The sequence below is a fragment of the Protopterus annectens genome, chromosome 7.part1 (assembly GCF_019279795.1).
Source record: "Protopterus annectens isolate FY-2018-M chromosome 7.part1, PAN1.0, whole genome shotgun sequence".
NCBI lineage: Eukaryota > Metazoa > Chordata > Ceratodontiformes > Protopteridae > Protopterus > Protopterus annectens.
Window position 1 is genome coordinate 481,535,226 of NC_056740.1, and position 14,243 is coordinate 481,549,468.

Sequence of the window (14,243 nt, forward strand, 5' to 3'; positions counted from 1 at the left end):
TGGGTATATCATCCTTCGGAGGTCCCATCTGCTTGACTTAGTGGTAGCTCATGGGTATGTATAAAATCCTGTGGTACCTGTTGCAAAGAGTAAGGGAAGTTCCCAGATGCTTTAGCCAGATTGTCTTAGTATTAATATAAATACCTCCTCAGGTGTCCCTTGAAAAGAAGCCACTAGCCTAGTGGGAATAGTCTGGTCAACAAATGCTAAGTAAATAAATCAAATACATTTTGTTTGAAGGGGGAGTAGCGTATAACACTCCTTCACAAAGGAAGATACTTCTGTCTGAGGATGCTTTAACAAGCTAAAACTAATGGATAAAAGGTTGTTGGCTTCACTGGGTTTGACTTGCAAGTGTCAGATACTACAGGAACTGTCTGGGGAGTAGAGAAAGTAAGCAATTGATGGAGGCTTGCTCCTTCTAGAGTGAGTGAAAGTTAGTGGACTTCTGTTTCACGGAGTGCCACCTGCCAGGCACTGACGATGGGTGGCTCATTCGTTACATTGTGGTCTGCCTACCTGCCAGCATGGGAAATTATGGGCATACCAAAAATCTTCTAACCATGCAGAATGACAAACTCAAACATCTCGGGTATTTTCTCACCCTATTCTCTCAGTTATGCCAGAGATACCAAGAAGGAGAGCATATGACCAGTATACAGGAATAAGGCTTTATGATCAAGGAAGGGGGGGGGGTGGCACCAAAAACATTCAGTTAAAATACGGATAATGGCGTATTGGTTTTAAGCTGCTGAAGAAATATATTCCATCTAACAACTGTCATTTTCTTTAAATTTACATCAGAGCAGCCGTGACTGGCCCACTTGGCTTGTTCAGAACCTTGATTAATTGGCTCTACATTATTCATCCACTCTCTAGGTTTAATTATGCTTTTCATTTGTGTTCTTGCATTATTAAAATCAATTCCAGTTTTTTTTAGAATAGTTTATTTTTGCATTTTTAATTTTTACGTACTGTGCAGTCCTTGTATATGGTGCACTTACTGTTCTGAAATGCTGATGCAACCATTTTTAATCATATTTATACAATACAAATAAACTAGTCCCATATCAAGCAGTCAGTGCTTTACACTTAACTTTAGTAAACTCTCATTGCTAAGCATGTAAATCCATGTATCATAAACAACTAATTCGCATAGTCTTAATGTACAGTTTGATCTTGTCTTCTTCACACAACGAGTTCTGGATTTGTTGGTGCTGCTTGTTCCACTGGAGAAAAGATAATTTATTCAGAGACAGCCACAGGTGTCAGATTTACTGTCTCCATGATATACTGGCTTTAGAATAAATGCTTTAAACTGCCCCCCCCCCCCATTAAACAGAAAACTAGATGAGTGTAGTTCTCAATTGAGTATTTTTTTATCATGGCAAAACAATACTTTTGAAGACATAGTCACTAGCAGTTCCATGTCAGTAGCTCACAGTTTAGTAAAAGATTCCAAATCCACCTCAGCATGTCATATAACAGACTGTTTGCTGACCTTGAGTTTGCTTTGTGTTTGACTTCATTCTGTTGCTCTGTAGTATGTAAAGTGTAGGGTCTCGGTCTTTAAATCCACCTCAGCCTGTCATATCATAACAGACTGCTTGCTGACCTTGAATTTGCTTTGTATTTGACTTCATTCCGTTGCTCTGTAGTATGAAAAGTGTAGGGTCTCGGTCTTTTCATTTCTTTGGATGCCCTTGATAGCGGCCATCGTTGTTTTGCCTGTTTGCTGCAGTTACATCATTGTCATTTGTGAAGCAGAAGTATAAACAGTTCTTTGTTTCAGCAGCATTGTGTACCGGAAGTCGTACTAAGCTTACCCTTCATGAAAAGGAGTAGGCATCCTTTGTAGGTGAGAAACAAAAACAGAACGTGAATTACTTGCCTAGTGGAAGTGTACATTTTGAAAGCTTTTTCACTTGCATTTCTTTAAATAATGTGGATCTTTTCTGTTTCAGTATCACTATGATGCTGAAAAAAAGCAGTATCTGACGTGGGATGCTGAAGAAAAGAAATATATTCCTGTCCCTAATGAATCTGAGGAAGAGCCAAAGGCCAAGAAATCTTCCCCATCCAGAACAAGACGACGCTCTTCTTCTCCTCGATCCGGAAAACGCTCATCTTCCCCACGAGGCAGGAGGCGTTCAAGTTCTCCACGAGGCAGGAGACGCTCAGCTTCACCCAGAGCTGGAAGATCTACCTCTCCCAGAACCAGTGATACAGCATCCCCCAGGACCAGAGACACTACCTCCCCAAGAGGCAAGCGGGAGAAGAAAAACAGCAGTCAAGATAAGAGGGCATCTACAAGGCCTGAGCGCACTAAAAGTGCTGAGAGAGAAAGGAGGGAGAACAGAGAACGAAAGGATTTGAAAACTCTTCAGGAACAACAGGTAAGATTTTTTAGGATGCTGGTTTTTTCAGTGGGATTCAAGTTTAGGCTAGCAATCTGCTATTATGCCAACATGATAGTAGTAGTTGTGTAATGTAGTAGAGCTGGAATTCAACCTTTCTGGGGGGATTGCTAGCTGCATTTACTTATTTTATAATTGCAGTGAACTTTACATGTCAACCAGCCTCACTTCCAGAGTTTTGGGCAACATTTTTGTGGGTCTGAGAATGTCACTAGGACTATTAGTTAAAAACATATATAGCTAGCTTCACATATATTTCATATTTCATTCTCTCTTCCCAGACAGAATGATCAGGAGTGTGTTCTTTAGTTTCATCCAGGTGACCTTCAGAACACTGTATTAAAAACCCTAATTGGGATTTTCTCTCCTTTCTGATGTTTAAGTTGTATTTATGATGCTGCATTATTGGTACTGCATTTTTAACTGTGATTTTGGAGATTGTACAAGGTGACATCCCTTGAAAAGATCACCAATAGGTATACCGTCAGGAGGGAGATACCACTGGAGGATTATCATCTTCAGTACATTTTTCTCCCTTGGCAAAAAAAAAAACATTGTGTAAACTTGTGTACATTTCATATTTTTTTAAAGAGAAACCATACTTCACAGGGCCTGGACCTTAAGATCTTTAAGTGCAAAAGCCTTCTGACCATAGACCAAGGAACATCTTCCCCTCTATTTAAAGGACAACTGCACCCACAGACTCAAAACATGTTTATTTCATCATGGTTTGGTGTTTCCTACATTTTAACACTACTCTGGGACTATTTACAGGTTTTTAGAAATTTTTATATATAATTTCTGAGTCTGACTACATGGGGTCTGGCATCTTGAAGTAATTCTGATTGTTTAGTCTGCCTCTACGTATCCCAGAAATCATTGATTGTCTCTAAATAATTGCATCATGTCTGCCACTTTTTCCCTAAAGCTCCTGTCACTGCACTGATTTTACAGGCATCCACTGTTGTGTTGTCGTCACCTAGTTTTGGTTAACATTTTTTCCTTTTTCAATGACTACTTCAAACACAAGCAGTGCAAATGCCACAGAACATAATTGAAAAGTGCATTTTATTGCTGCTTCCTTTTAGAAATGCTAACTTGATTTATTTTGTGAAGCCCGAATTGTAGTTCTTCAAGGTATCTCCCCTCCCCCCTTCACACCTACCTTTCCTAGCTGTCAAAGTGCTAAGGGTAATTTGATCCATTATCTGCATGTGATTGACAGCTCACAGCAGGTGACCAGACTAATGTACTGTTTTGTCACAGCCTTTCCACCCTTACAGTAGGGCACGTTTTGTTGCACTCCTCCTGCTTTCAAATTTAGATCTGAGCTCCATTGCACTGGGAGAAATCACAGCATTGCAAATCATCAAACTCCCAGTTTCTTTCCTTCCAGTCTGGTTAAATAGCTAACAACTGATAGACTATAAACATGATATATTTCACATACTTGCATGAAAGTAGTTGCATGTTTTTTTAAGTGGTAATGTAAGATTAAGGTATCACATACTTAATGTAATCTTATGTAGTGTTGTCTATTAATTGTGGCAGACATCTGCTTCCTATGTAAAAAGATACAATTAATATGTATGCGTGGTCATTACAAATTTATGCTCTTTGTTCATGCAGTTGTTACTGTACTGTTGCCAGTACTTCCTCACTGTACTTTCACATATCAGTAGGGCTGTTCAGATAATTGAGAGTATAGTTTGTCATTTAGATTAGAATAGAGTGGGCTGGGCAAGTCAGCTCTGACATCACTATGTGGGAGGTTCACTGCCTCTTCTGTAGAGCATGCAAATGAGGCAGTGGTTACATCACTTTGTGGAGGAGACGTCCTGGTAACTACAGCAAGAGGTCTGGCAAAGTGACATCAGCAATTAAAAGCCAGCTAGAGGTTTTTCAACTGGGGTTTTAAACCGAAACTAAAACAGTACAAAATGGTAGGAAGCCTACAAGGTAAAACAGTAGAGTGGATTACTTTTACTGTGGTGGTTATTTTTTGAACCAGGATTAAATAACAGGGACTAAAAGAGACAGCAGGTTGAGCAATCTACTTTAATATCCCGTTGTTCTCCTTTAAACTAGAAGTCAACTTGCCACACTAAAATAGATAAGCATAAGAATTCAGTTGTAAAGGATTCTGTGGGTTGAGAGACAGCAGCCTTCTTTCCACCCACTTCATGTGTCTGACTTCCAGTTCTTTTGCTTTCTCAACAAACAATCACTGCCTCTCTACAGACTTGACAGCAAGATAACACTGATGCAATTCTTGCAGGCCTCCTTCGAAATTTCAGTTGTGTCCCCATCAAACCGTGCCCCCCACACATCTAGAGAGGATCAGGCCAAGACTCGTTCTTCTAAGGAATGTTCTCCTCCTCCTGATACCCCCTAGTGTTCTCATTAAAGAGCCTGAAGCTGTACTCCAGGAGATCGTGTTTACAGTGGTTTAGGGAAAATTAAAAAGCTTGCCAGCCCTCCTGAGAAATTTGTTCATAGGAGATTACTAGGCTAATGGTCCAAGGGCCTTAACAAGCCTAGCCATGTAATACCCTTGTTCCTTAGTTAACCATGGTTAGATGGTCATTTTTAGCAGAGTGAATCTGTGATTAGCACCAAATGCCCAGTTAGCATCAACTGTCTCTAGAGGTTCCTCAGATGCCTGCATTGACCATAGCTGCTTTTGAGTACAGGAACTTTTTTAAAGAATGTGTCAGTTGAACAGAGGATGCATATCCTTCATTGCCTACTGAAGAAGCTCTCTACCTCAGGCACAGCTTCTGCCAGCAGAAGAAGGAATGGTCCTTTGCTCAAGGAGTTGCCTAATCTGGACATAGAGCAGAAAGAAGGCATTGAACCTTTCCATTTAGCTTTGTCTGCTCCCCGTCCTTGCAAGAGAAGTAAAATAGATGAAGAGCCCTTACTTGTCTTTGTCTGCCTATGAGACAGTGCCACCATATTGCCTGTAGAGAGACTGATGTGGGATTACTTCATAGTGGGAGCCATAGAGCTAATGAATTTTCACTAGAGATACTTGGAATTGTTGTAGACATTCAAAAGATCAAGCTCATAGCCTGCCCTCCTGGTCATTTGCATTTTTTTTGAAGAATGTGTTTGATAATGTTTCTGTGGAGCCACACACTCAGCTAGCTGCTGGCCCACAGGAAACATGATACGTTTTTTATGGTGTAGGATAAATTCAAATAGCTGTACTAAAGCCTTTTGCAGACATTATGCTAAGTACCCGTATAAGGTCCCTCAGTGATAAAAGTTTAACTAAGGTTTGGGGAGAAGGTCTGCACTTCCCCACTTTGGGTGTTAGGGCTATTCATTTCCAGACTGACGTAGTGTCCAAGGGGATATTCTGAAACAATGGAAGACATGATTGAAGAACATCCTGACACAAGCAGAGACTTACAGGATTCTCCCCAGCCACATTGAAAGTGATTAAGCATGCTAGTGTCACCATGACTCTGTTGAAGTCTGCTCTACAGCTGCTCTTTCTAGTAAAGATTTCAGGAGAGATGCATGGCTTAGAATCCAGCCCTTGCTAGATAATTAAAAGGGCATCTTTTAAATGCACTTTTGGATAAGAACCTGTTGTCTGGGTTTCCCTTCAAGGAAGTTTTTAAAAATACTGGAGAAAGGCAACATCCAGGAGGATGAATATCTCACCTATAAAAAGAGGTTGGTTGACTTGACGGCAGACTTTTGAATAAGTGAGCTAATTGCTAAGGGATAAGAAATGTAGATTTTCTTTGTAGTATTCTTTGTTGCAGTCATCAGTTCTGGAATTTCTGCATTCAACAGCCTGACGGCTGGACTGGTTTCCTGAGCTCTGTCTTCCTGCTCCTCGGTTTCAACTGAATTCTTCCCTTTTTTGCACATATCAAGACGTCAGTGGTGTCCCTTTCACACATCAGGATGTCAGTGGTTTAGGAGGAATAGCGGCTAATGCTATTTTCTGAGTTTCTTGCAGTAGTCTGTGTGTTTGCATGCTTTGCAGAGCATAGTTAGCACACCATGTTGAACTGCTTTCCAGACGTTTTGGATAAGTACACAACAGGTGACATTTTTCTAGATTTTATTCTTCTGCTCCTTTCCTCCTAACTTTTTGAGAAAGGTTGTAATGTTCTGGCCTAAAATGGGCAATGTCTTGTGGTTGGGTTCTTTGGGTCCAGGTGGCAGTGTCTTATGCACCTAAAAGAGTAAAGATGGTGAAGGCGACTCTCACTTTAATGTCAAAGATCAAGCTAACATCTTCACTGAAATGAAAACAGCCTTATGAAGAGGATATCCAAAGCACTGGAAGGGAAGTCAGATGATGAGGCCTGACTGAGTAATCCCTTTAATGATTAAATACCTCTTATTAATAGTGACACCATAACCCAGTTCATGTAAGCTAAGTACACTGGGGTAATGTGTGAATCAGCAGCCATTGTGTGTGCCGCAGGAACACGATAACATGTTCTTTCACTGTCTTCCCTCTTCTCAAGCCCTTGCAGAGTGGCTGTTCTGCTTTCGCTCATTTCTTTTGGCTATTGGTGAGCCAGGTATTTCCAGGCTAACTGCGTGCATCATTGCCTATGAGTTCATCCCTGGGAATCCCCATAAGCCATCTCTTCAACTGTGAGAGTCAGGCAGTAGGGAGCTGGCCAACTTGCTGGCCATGTGGGGCAGCTTATCCTGTTGGGAGCACCAGTTTTTCCCCTTGCCAGCTGCGTCAAGCTTGTGATGTCTACCCCCCATGTGGAAACATTCCTCCAACCCTAGTTAACCCTCAGCTACTTAATACAAGGGCACTGTGGCAGCATGAGCTTAGTTAACTCAGAGCTCTTACTATGAAAACACTTGATACTCCCACTAGCTGTTGCCTCTGTAGTGAGGCAGAGGCACTCCCTCTCTCATGTTGGACGAGCTGGCACTGGCCCTCATACCCCACATTCTCCACAGCCAACTCCTGCAGGCACCCAAGACACTAGCCAAACTCTCTGGTCAACTGCACCACAGTCAGGGCTTTAATCTGCACACCACAGAGCTGTTATGACCAGCATAATATGCTGATAATAAGTAGCAGTCAATAGTCAGAGCACAGAAATCTGCAAGCAGTCTTTCCGAGGTTGGGATTCCCAGGTAAAAGGAATACAGTACTTTAGCTCTGAGAAAAACAGATTTTGTATTACTGCACACAGACATTCAGAGATGGAAGGTGTTTGATATGGGTTGTGTTTGTCAAGTAAAGGAAGGTCCTGACTACGGCCGTTTCTTGGTCGATTAGCCTCATTCTGTTGTTCAGCTCTCAAAAGTGTGTACGTTACTAACAAATTCAAGCATGTCACCTCTTCCTGTAGATAACACAGAGGTGGGTGGGTGGACGTATGTGAGTAAAAGTATCATCGCAACTTTTGTTTGTTGAATTTTAATGTCTCCTCTTCAGAATCAGAGTAGGTATGCTGTGTTAGAATTTGCATATCTGAGTGTGACAGACTGCAGCCGGAATGAGCTAAATGTGACAGACTGCAATTGATTTCTGACATACATTAAGAACATAGTGACATTCTGAATGTAACTTTATTTTTATAATTTGGTAACATCCTTACTGCAGATGTTTTTAAATTAATTTCACAGCAAATATGCATATTTGCTTTATCTTACATAGGCAAATGTGTACCACATAAAATTGTAAATGTATTAACAGTGCCTAAAATTCTGCATTATACTTGGTTTCTACTTGAGGGGTGGTTATATGACTTATTTATCATTTTGCAAGTGGAACTGCTGTTGGGAATTTATGGAAACTAATTTGTTGTTGCATCATAGCTAAAATTCGTATATATATATATATATATGTATATATATATATATATATATATATATATATATATATATATATATATATATATATATATATATATATATATATATATATATATATAAATTTCTTTCACTTTGATATTAGTTAAACACCTTAGATATATGTAGTCAGAAAGTGAATTTCTTTGAAGATGAGGAGGTACGCTGGGTGTGAAGGCAAGAAGGAATATATTTACGTAATCACTGTTATGTCCTTGCAGGATAAAAAGTTGTGCGCACTTTAAAGTGAAGGATATATGTTCACTGCTGAAGAGAGAAGGAGGCAAAGCCATTATTTAGCTGCAAATATATGTTCTTACAACAAGTAGTATTAAATCTTCTGGATCAGTTCTACGGTATAATTCCTGATGAATGTGAATTTGTAGTAGGAGGCTATCCAGCCATCTGGATTAATTTCCAGAATTCTGGATATCTATATTATGGGCGCATCTCTTCCCCATAATGGAAATAGAGAGTCTGTGCCATGCCTTCAGTTCTGTTTACTGCAGTCACTGCTTTTGGAAATAGTCATTCTCTTCTAGGTGACGTCCACAGCTATAGGTACTCATTTTAGGATGGTTTTATTGTATTTGCTGCATGAATGTGTTTTATGTTTGTTATGATTTTTAAAATACTTTTAGTTCTGATGGTGGTTTTTTAACAAGCTTGAAAAGTCCCCAGAAAAAAAAGAATCTCTCAGCAAGTACAGTTGCAGTAAGCAGATCCTCGTGCAAGGATTTTTTCCTTTTTGAAGAAGAAAACCATAAAATTAGTGCCGATAATTTCAAGGCCTTTCTGAAAAATTTTCATATGAGACAGCTGTGAGGAGACATCTGTTACCATTCTAACCAAATTATTTTCCACAGAGGTCTGTACTGGAGCCATTTATTTTTAGCCTGTTCTTTCCAGGTATAAAGGTGTAAAGGGGCTGTGGATAACCGTAAATGCTGCTGATTGCATACTAAGTAACATAATTACTTCATTAAAGGAAGTCACTGTTCTCCAGGATAATTTGCAGAAAACACACAGCTGGTGCAGTAGCTAATATCTTCACTTTTTACGCTGATAAAGAAAGCTTCCTGAGAGCTGGCAGAAAAAAAGAAGTTATGTACCTACCATAACGTTCCATGTTAGTTGTCTTCATCTCGCCTTCCTTCTTGCTGTTTGGGTTCAGAGCCAATCCTCGGCTCCGACTCGGCCATCTTCTATAGCTTGAGAGCTATTTACTGGCTCGAGGCTACCCCTTATCCCAGAATGCCCAGCGTCAGCTACCCAGATCTCGTTTGTGATAGCGCACACTAGACATTAGTAGAGCAACCAGTTACTAAAACTGGTTGTCCAATACACCTAAACAAGGAAAGAGTTATAGATTTACCTGGCATGTGAAGTAATAAAAGGTGCTCAGCCAGTGAAAGCAAAAGGGAACTCCTCACAATCCTCTAGGAAGGGGGAAGGAGGGGAGAACGCAAGAAGGAAGGCGAGATGAAGACAACTAACATGGAACATTATGGTAGGTACATAACTTCTTTATGTTAAGTTGTCCATCTCGCCTTCATTATTGCTGTTTGGGACAGTGTCCCTAGCACCTAAAATCCGGGGTGGCTCATTGGAACAAACTCTTCAGAACAGTAGAACCAAAGGAAGCTCTGCTTCGGGAGACCCATATCTACCTTGAAATGAGAGATAAAAGTGTGGGGGTTTGCCCAAGTGGCAGCTGCACAGATTGAGTCTATGGGCAACCTAGACTGAAACGCTACAGAGGTGGCTAATGCTCTAGTGGAATGACCTTTTGGTTTAGCTGGTAGCTCTTTATTTCGTAACTGATAAATAAAGGCGATAGTATCAGATAACCATCTGGATAAGGTCACTTTAGAAACTGGAAGGCCTTGTTTGTTGAAAGCATAAGAAAGAAGTAACCGGTCTGACTTTCTTAGTTCTATGGAGGTAAAAACGCAATTGTCTGTGCACATCCAGTTGGTGGAGCTTGTATTCTGCCTTGTTGTTGTGATTAGGAAAGAAAACTGGGAGATCTATGGATTGATTTAAATTGTTCTCTGAGAGACTTTAGGGATAAAGGATCGATTGGTCCTCAGAGAAACTCTGTCCTTGTGAAACACCAGGTAAGGAGGGCGAACACATAGTGCTTGAAGTTCTGAGACACGTCTAGCTGAAGTGATAGCAACCAGAAAAAGTGTCTTCCAAGAAAGAAATTTTAAAGAGCATGATGCTGCTGGTTCAAAGGGAGGCAAAATTAAGGAGGCTAAAACTAAATTGAGATCCCAGGGAGGGGGTGGATCTTTAACTGGGGGTCTAAGAAGAGATGTTCCTTTCATAAAGGCTTTGCAGAGCTTATGAGACATTATACTAGAATTAAACATACCGATATGAAAATTAGAAATGGCAGTTAGTTGTACTCTAATGGTAGCAGAAGCTGCACCAGACTGAAAAAGCTGTGTTAGAAATTCAAGAATTTCATGGATTGGGGCTAAGGATCCAAATTTCTAGATTCTGCCCTGTAAGAAAACAGTTTCCATTTACTAGCATACGTTTTCCTCGGAGTAGACTTATGTGAGGAAACAATAATATTACGGACTGCTGGGGGGAGATATTGGAAAGCCTGGCTAAGGTTGGAAGTGGAGTAACCAAGCTGTGAGCTGGAGAGTTTGAAGGGATTTGTGCAACCTGCCTGATTGGTGAATCAGAAGATCTGGAACCGGGTCCAGAATCCACAGTTGATCCAGAAGGTGGAGGTATAGGAACGGGAACCATATTTGTCGAGGCCAGTATGGGGCAATGAGGATCATTTTGCAACCCAACGATTTTGCTTTCTGTATGAGTCTTGGAATTAGGGGAAAAGGGGGAAAGCATAAAGGAGTCCCTGAAGCCAATCGTGGGCTAGAGCATCTCTGGGTATATGACCTGGAAGAGGAAGAAGGGAGAAGTAGCTGCTGCATTTGTTGTTGAGAGGAGTAGCAAATAGGTCACAGCAAGGCTGTCCCCATTTGTGGAAGATAAGATCCGCAACTTCCTGATTCAGAGACCACTCGTGAGGCATGAGGATAGCTCTGCTGAGCCTGTCCGCTATAACATTGGATTTCCCAGGGATGTGTATTGCTATCAGAAAACATTGGGAGGAAATCGCCCATTGCCACAGTCTGAGTGCTTCTCGACACAAGGGGTAAGACCTGGTCCCGCCCTGTTTGTTGATGTACCACACCACTGACATGTTGTCCGTTTGGATTGCAATGGTCCCGGAAGGGAGAGAGTCTTGAAGGGCTTGCAACGCTCAGAGGACCACTCTCATTTCTAGGACATTGATATGCAGATGGTACTCAGGTTGCCAAGTGCCTTGGACTGTCCTGCCTAGATAATGCCCCCCCCACCCTATCAGGGAGGCGTCCGTGGTCACTGTGGCTACAGGAGGGGGTTGTATGAAAGGTCTGCCCTGAATTACTAGTGGGGAGACCATCCACCAAGAAAGGTGCCTTTTGCATGTTTCTGTGATCAGGATCATGTGAGACATGGGTAGTTACTGGAAAGACCACTGTGTGAAAAGAAGCCACTGAAGGATTCTCATGTGGAAACACGCTAATGAGACAAGAAGAATGGCAGCTGCCATGAAGCCTAGAGCTTGGAGGACATGTCTGACTTGAACCCTTTTGCTCTGCATTAGAATTAACACTTGTTGACGAATAGTGGAAACTCTTTCCTGTGGTAATCTTGCAAACATTTCTTTTGTGTTTAATTCTGCTCCTATGTATGTAATAGACTGACAGGGCAACAAGGCAGATTTTTCGAAATTTATTGTAATGCCTAGTTGAGTGCATGATGTGATTGTATAATCGTGTGCCTCTAAGAATTGATGCCTGGTGGTAGCAGTCAGAAGCCAGTCGTCTAGATAGGGAAACACCTGGAATTCTTGACGCCTCAGGTGAGCTGTGACTACTGCCATACACTTGAACACCCTGGGGGCTGATGTGAGACCAAAGGGCAGAGCTCTGAACTGGTAATGACTGGCCCCTACGCGGAAGCAAAGAAATCTCCTGGAGCATCTGTCCATCTTGATATGGTAGTACGCGTTCTGAAGATCTATGGAGCGCATCCAATTGTCCTGACCTAGAAAAGGGAAAATAGACTGTAGTGTCACCATCCGGAACTTTTGTTTTTGTACAGATTTGTTCAATCTGCTGAGATCCAGTATTGGTCTCCAGTCCCCTGTCTTTTTTGGTACTAAAAAGAAATCTTGAGTAAGTTCCGGATCCTAGTTGGTCTGCGGAGACTTCTTGGATGGCACTTTTTTCTAGCAGTCTTGAAACTTCTGTGACTGCTTGATCCCTTAGATTGGGTGGGACATCTGGGATGGGCTTTTTCGATTCTATGGGGGATTGATGGAAGGGAATTTTGTAACCTCCGGATATGATGGATAGTACCCATCTGTCTCTTGTTATATTGTACCGACATACTTGGTTGGACACTTAAAGGAGTCGGCTCCGAAAGTGGAACCGACGACTTGACAGACTTAGGGGATTTCGCTGGCTGTGTACTTTTAGCCGGAGAATCCTGAGGCTTCAATAATCCCCAAAGGATTAATTTGTTTTTGCACTCCTGCAGGACCCTTGGACTAAAAGTGTGACATATAGAACAGGAGTCCTGCAGGTGAACAGCGCCCAAACAATAAACACAACTACTGTGCCCATCTGTAAGAGACATTTTTTGACGGTATGAGTCACACTTTTTGTAGCCAGATACCTTGGTATCTTTAGACATTAAAGTAACAACAACCACAACAGCAATAATGAAAAGCTAGACTACAAAAAACAAGGACAAATAGAGCTTTTTTATTTATTTATTTTTTTTATTTTACAGTTAAAGAATAGAAGGGAAGCCTCTAATTTAAATGGCTATCTGGGGGGGGGACTCTCTAATTTAAACGGGTTCAAGGGAACAGAAGGCCTGAGAGTTATGGAGCAACGGCCAACAAAGCTAAAATACACAAGAACACAAAAAAGGGATAAAGGAATATTATCTGTATACAGAATAGACAATTACTTGACAAACTTTCAAGAAAAACAACAATATATGATAAAAAAAGATTATACTAAGCCTGAGCCAGTAAGGAAGCAACCTCGCAGCTGAAGCGGCAAACGAGATCTGGGTAGCTGATGCTGGGCATTCTGGGATAAGGGGTAGCTTTGAGCCAGTAAATAGCTCTCGAGCTATAGAAGGTGGCCAAGTCGGAGCCGAGAATCGGCTCCGAACCCAAACAGCAAGAACGAAGGCGAGATAGACAACTTAACATTGTAAGTTATGATTAGAAAATAAATGTTTATATCTTTAAAATATAACATCACTTAAGATCTTGGCAGAGTGGTGGAAAACTTGGACCATTATGTACCTGCCAAAGTCAGAAAAGAACATTATTTATTCTTTTTTTGACCGGGTTAATCCCACTAGGCTAGGGACCTTTTTTCAGGGGAGACCCAAGTTGGTATTTATTTCTACTATAGTGAAGGTGGCCAATGCATCTGTGAACTTCCTCTACTCTTTCCTTCATCTGGAGGATGTCCCACTCAGGAGTGCAGCACCCCCTCCCCATGTTACACTTCATTATCAACAGTTGAACTTTCCGATGTGGGAATAGAACTCTCAACCTTCTGCACTAAAGGTGTAAAATTCATCTCTGTTTTGGCACCTATGTCTCTGATGCAAACGGGAAACCTGTAAATGGTTCATCTCCCAGGCCCATGCTTACACTTATCAAGGGTATCAGCACTTGTCAGAGATTTGGGATGCATGGCTAGGCTTAAAATGCTCTTGTGGTCGTTAGACTAATAAACACCTATGAACCTATGTGCTACCTGTTGCACCACTGACACTATTCAGCTTGCATGATCACTCTGCCAATTTATATTTCACTTGCATGACCTAGTACTGAATTCATTACTGCATTTGTAGTCTGTGAACAAACTACTA

General features: G+C 41.3%; 1 protein-coding gene across 1 annotated transcript in view; it reads left to right on the top strand.

Moving 5' to 3' along the window:
* The window catches only part of RBM6 (RNA binding motif protein 6), a 689,827-nt gene that overhangs the window by 546,871 nt on the left and 128,713 nt on the right, over window positions 1-14,243 (top strand). The window contains exon 10 of the mRNA XM_044078933.1: window positions 1,965-2,396. Coding sequence (XP_043934868.1) covers window positions 1,965-2,396 — 432 coding nt within the window. The remainder of the gene's footprint in view (window positions 1-1,964; window positions 2,397-14,243) is intronic.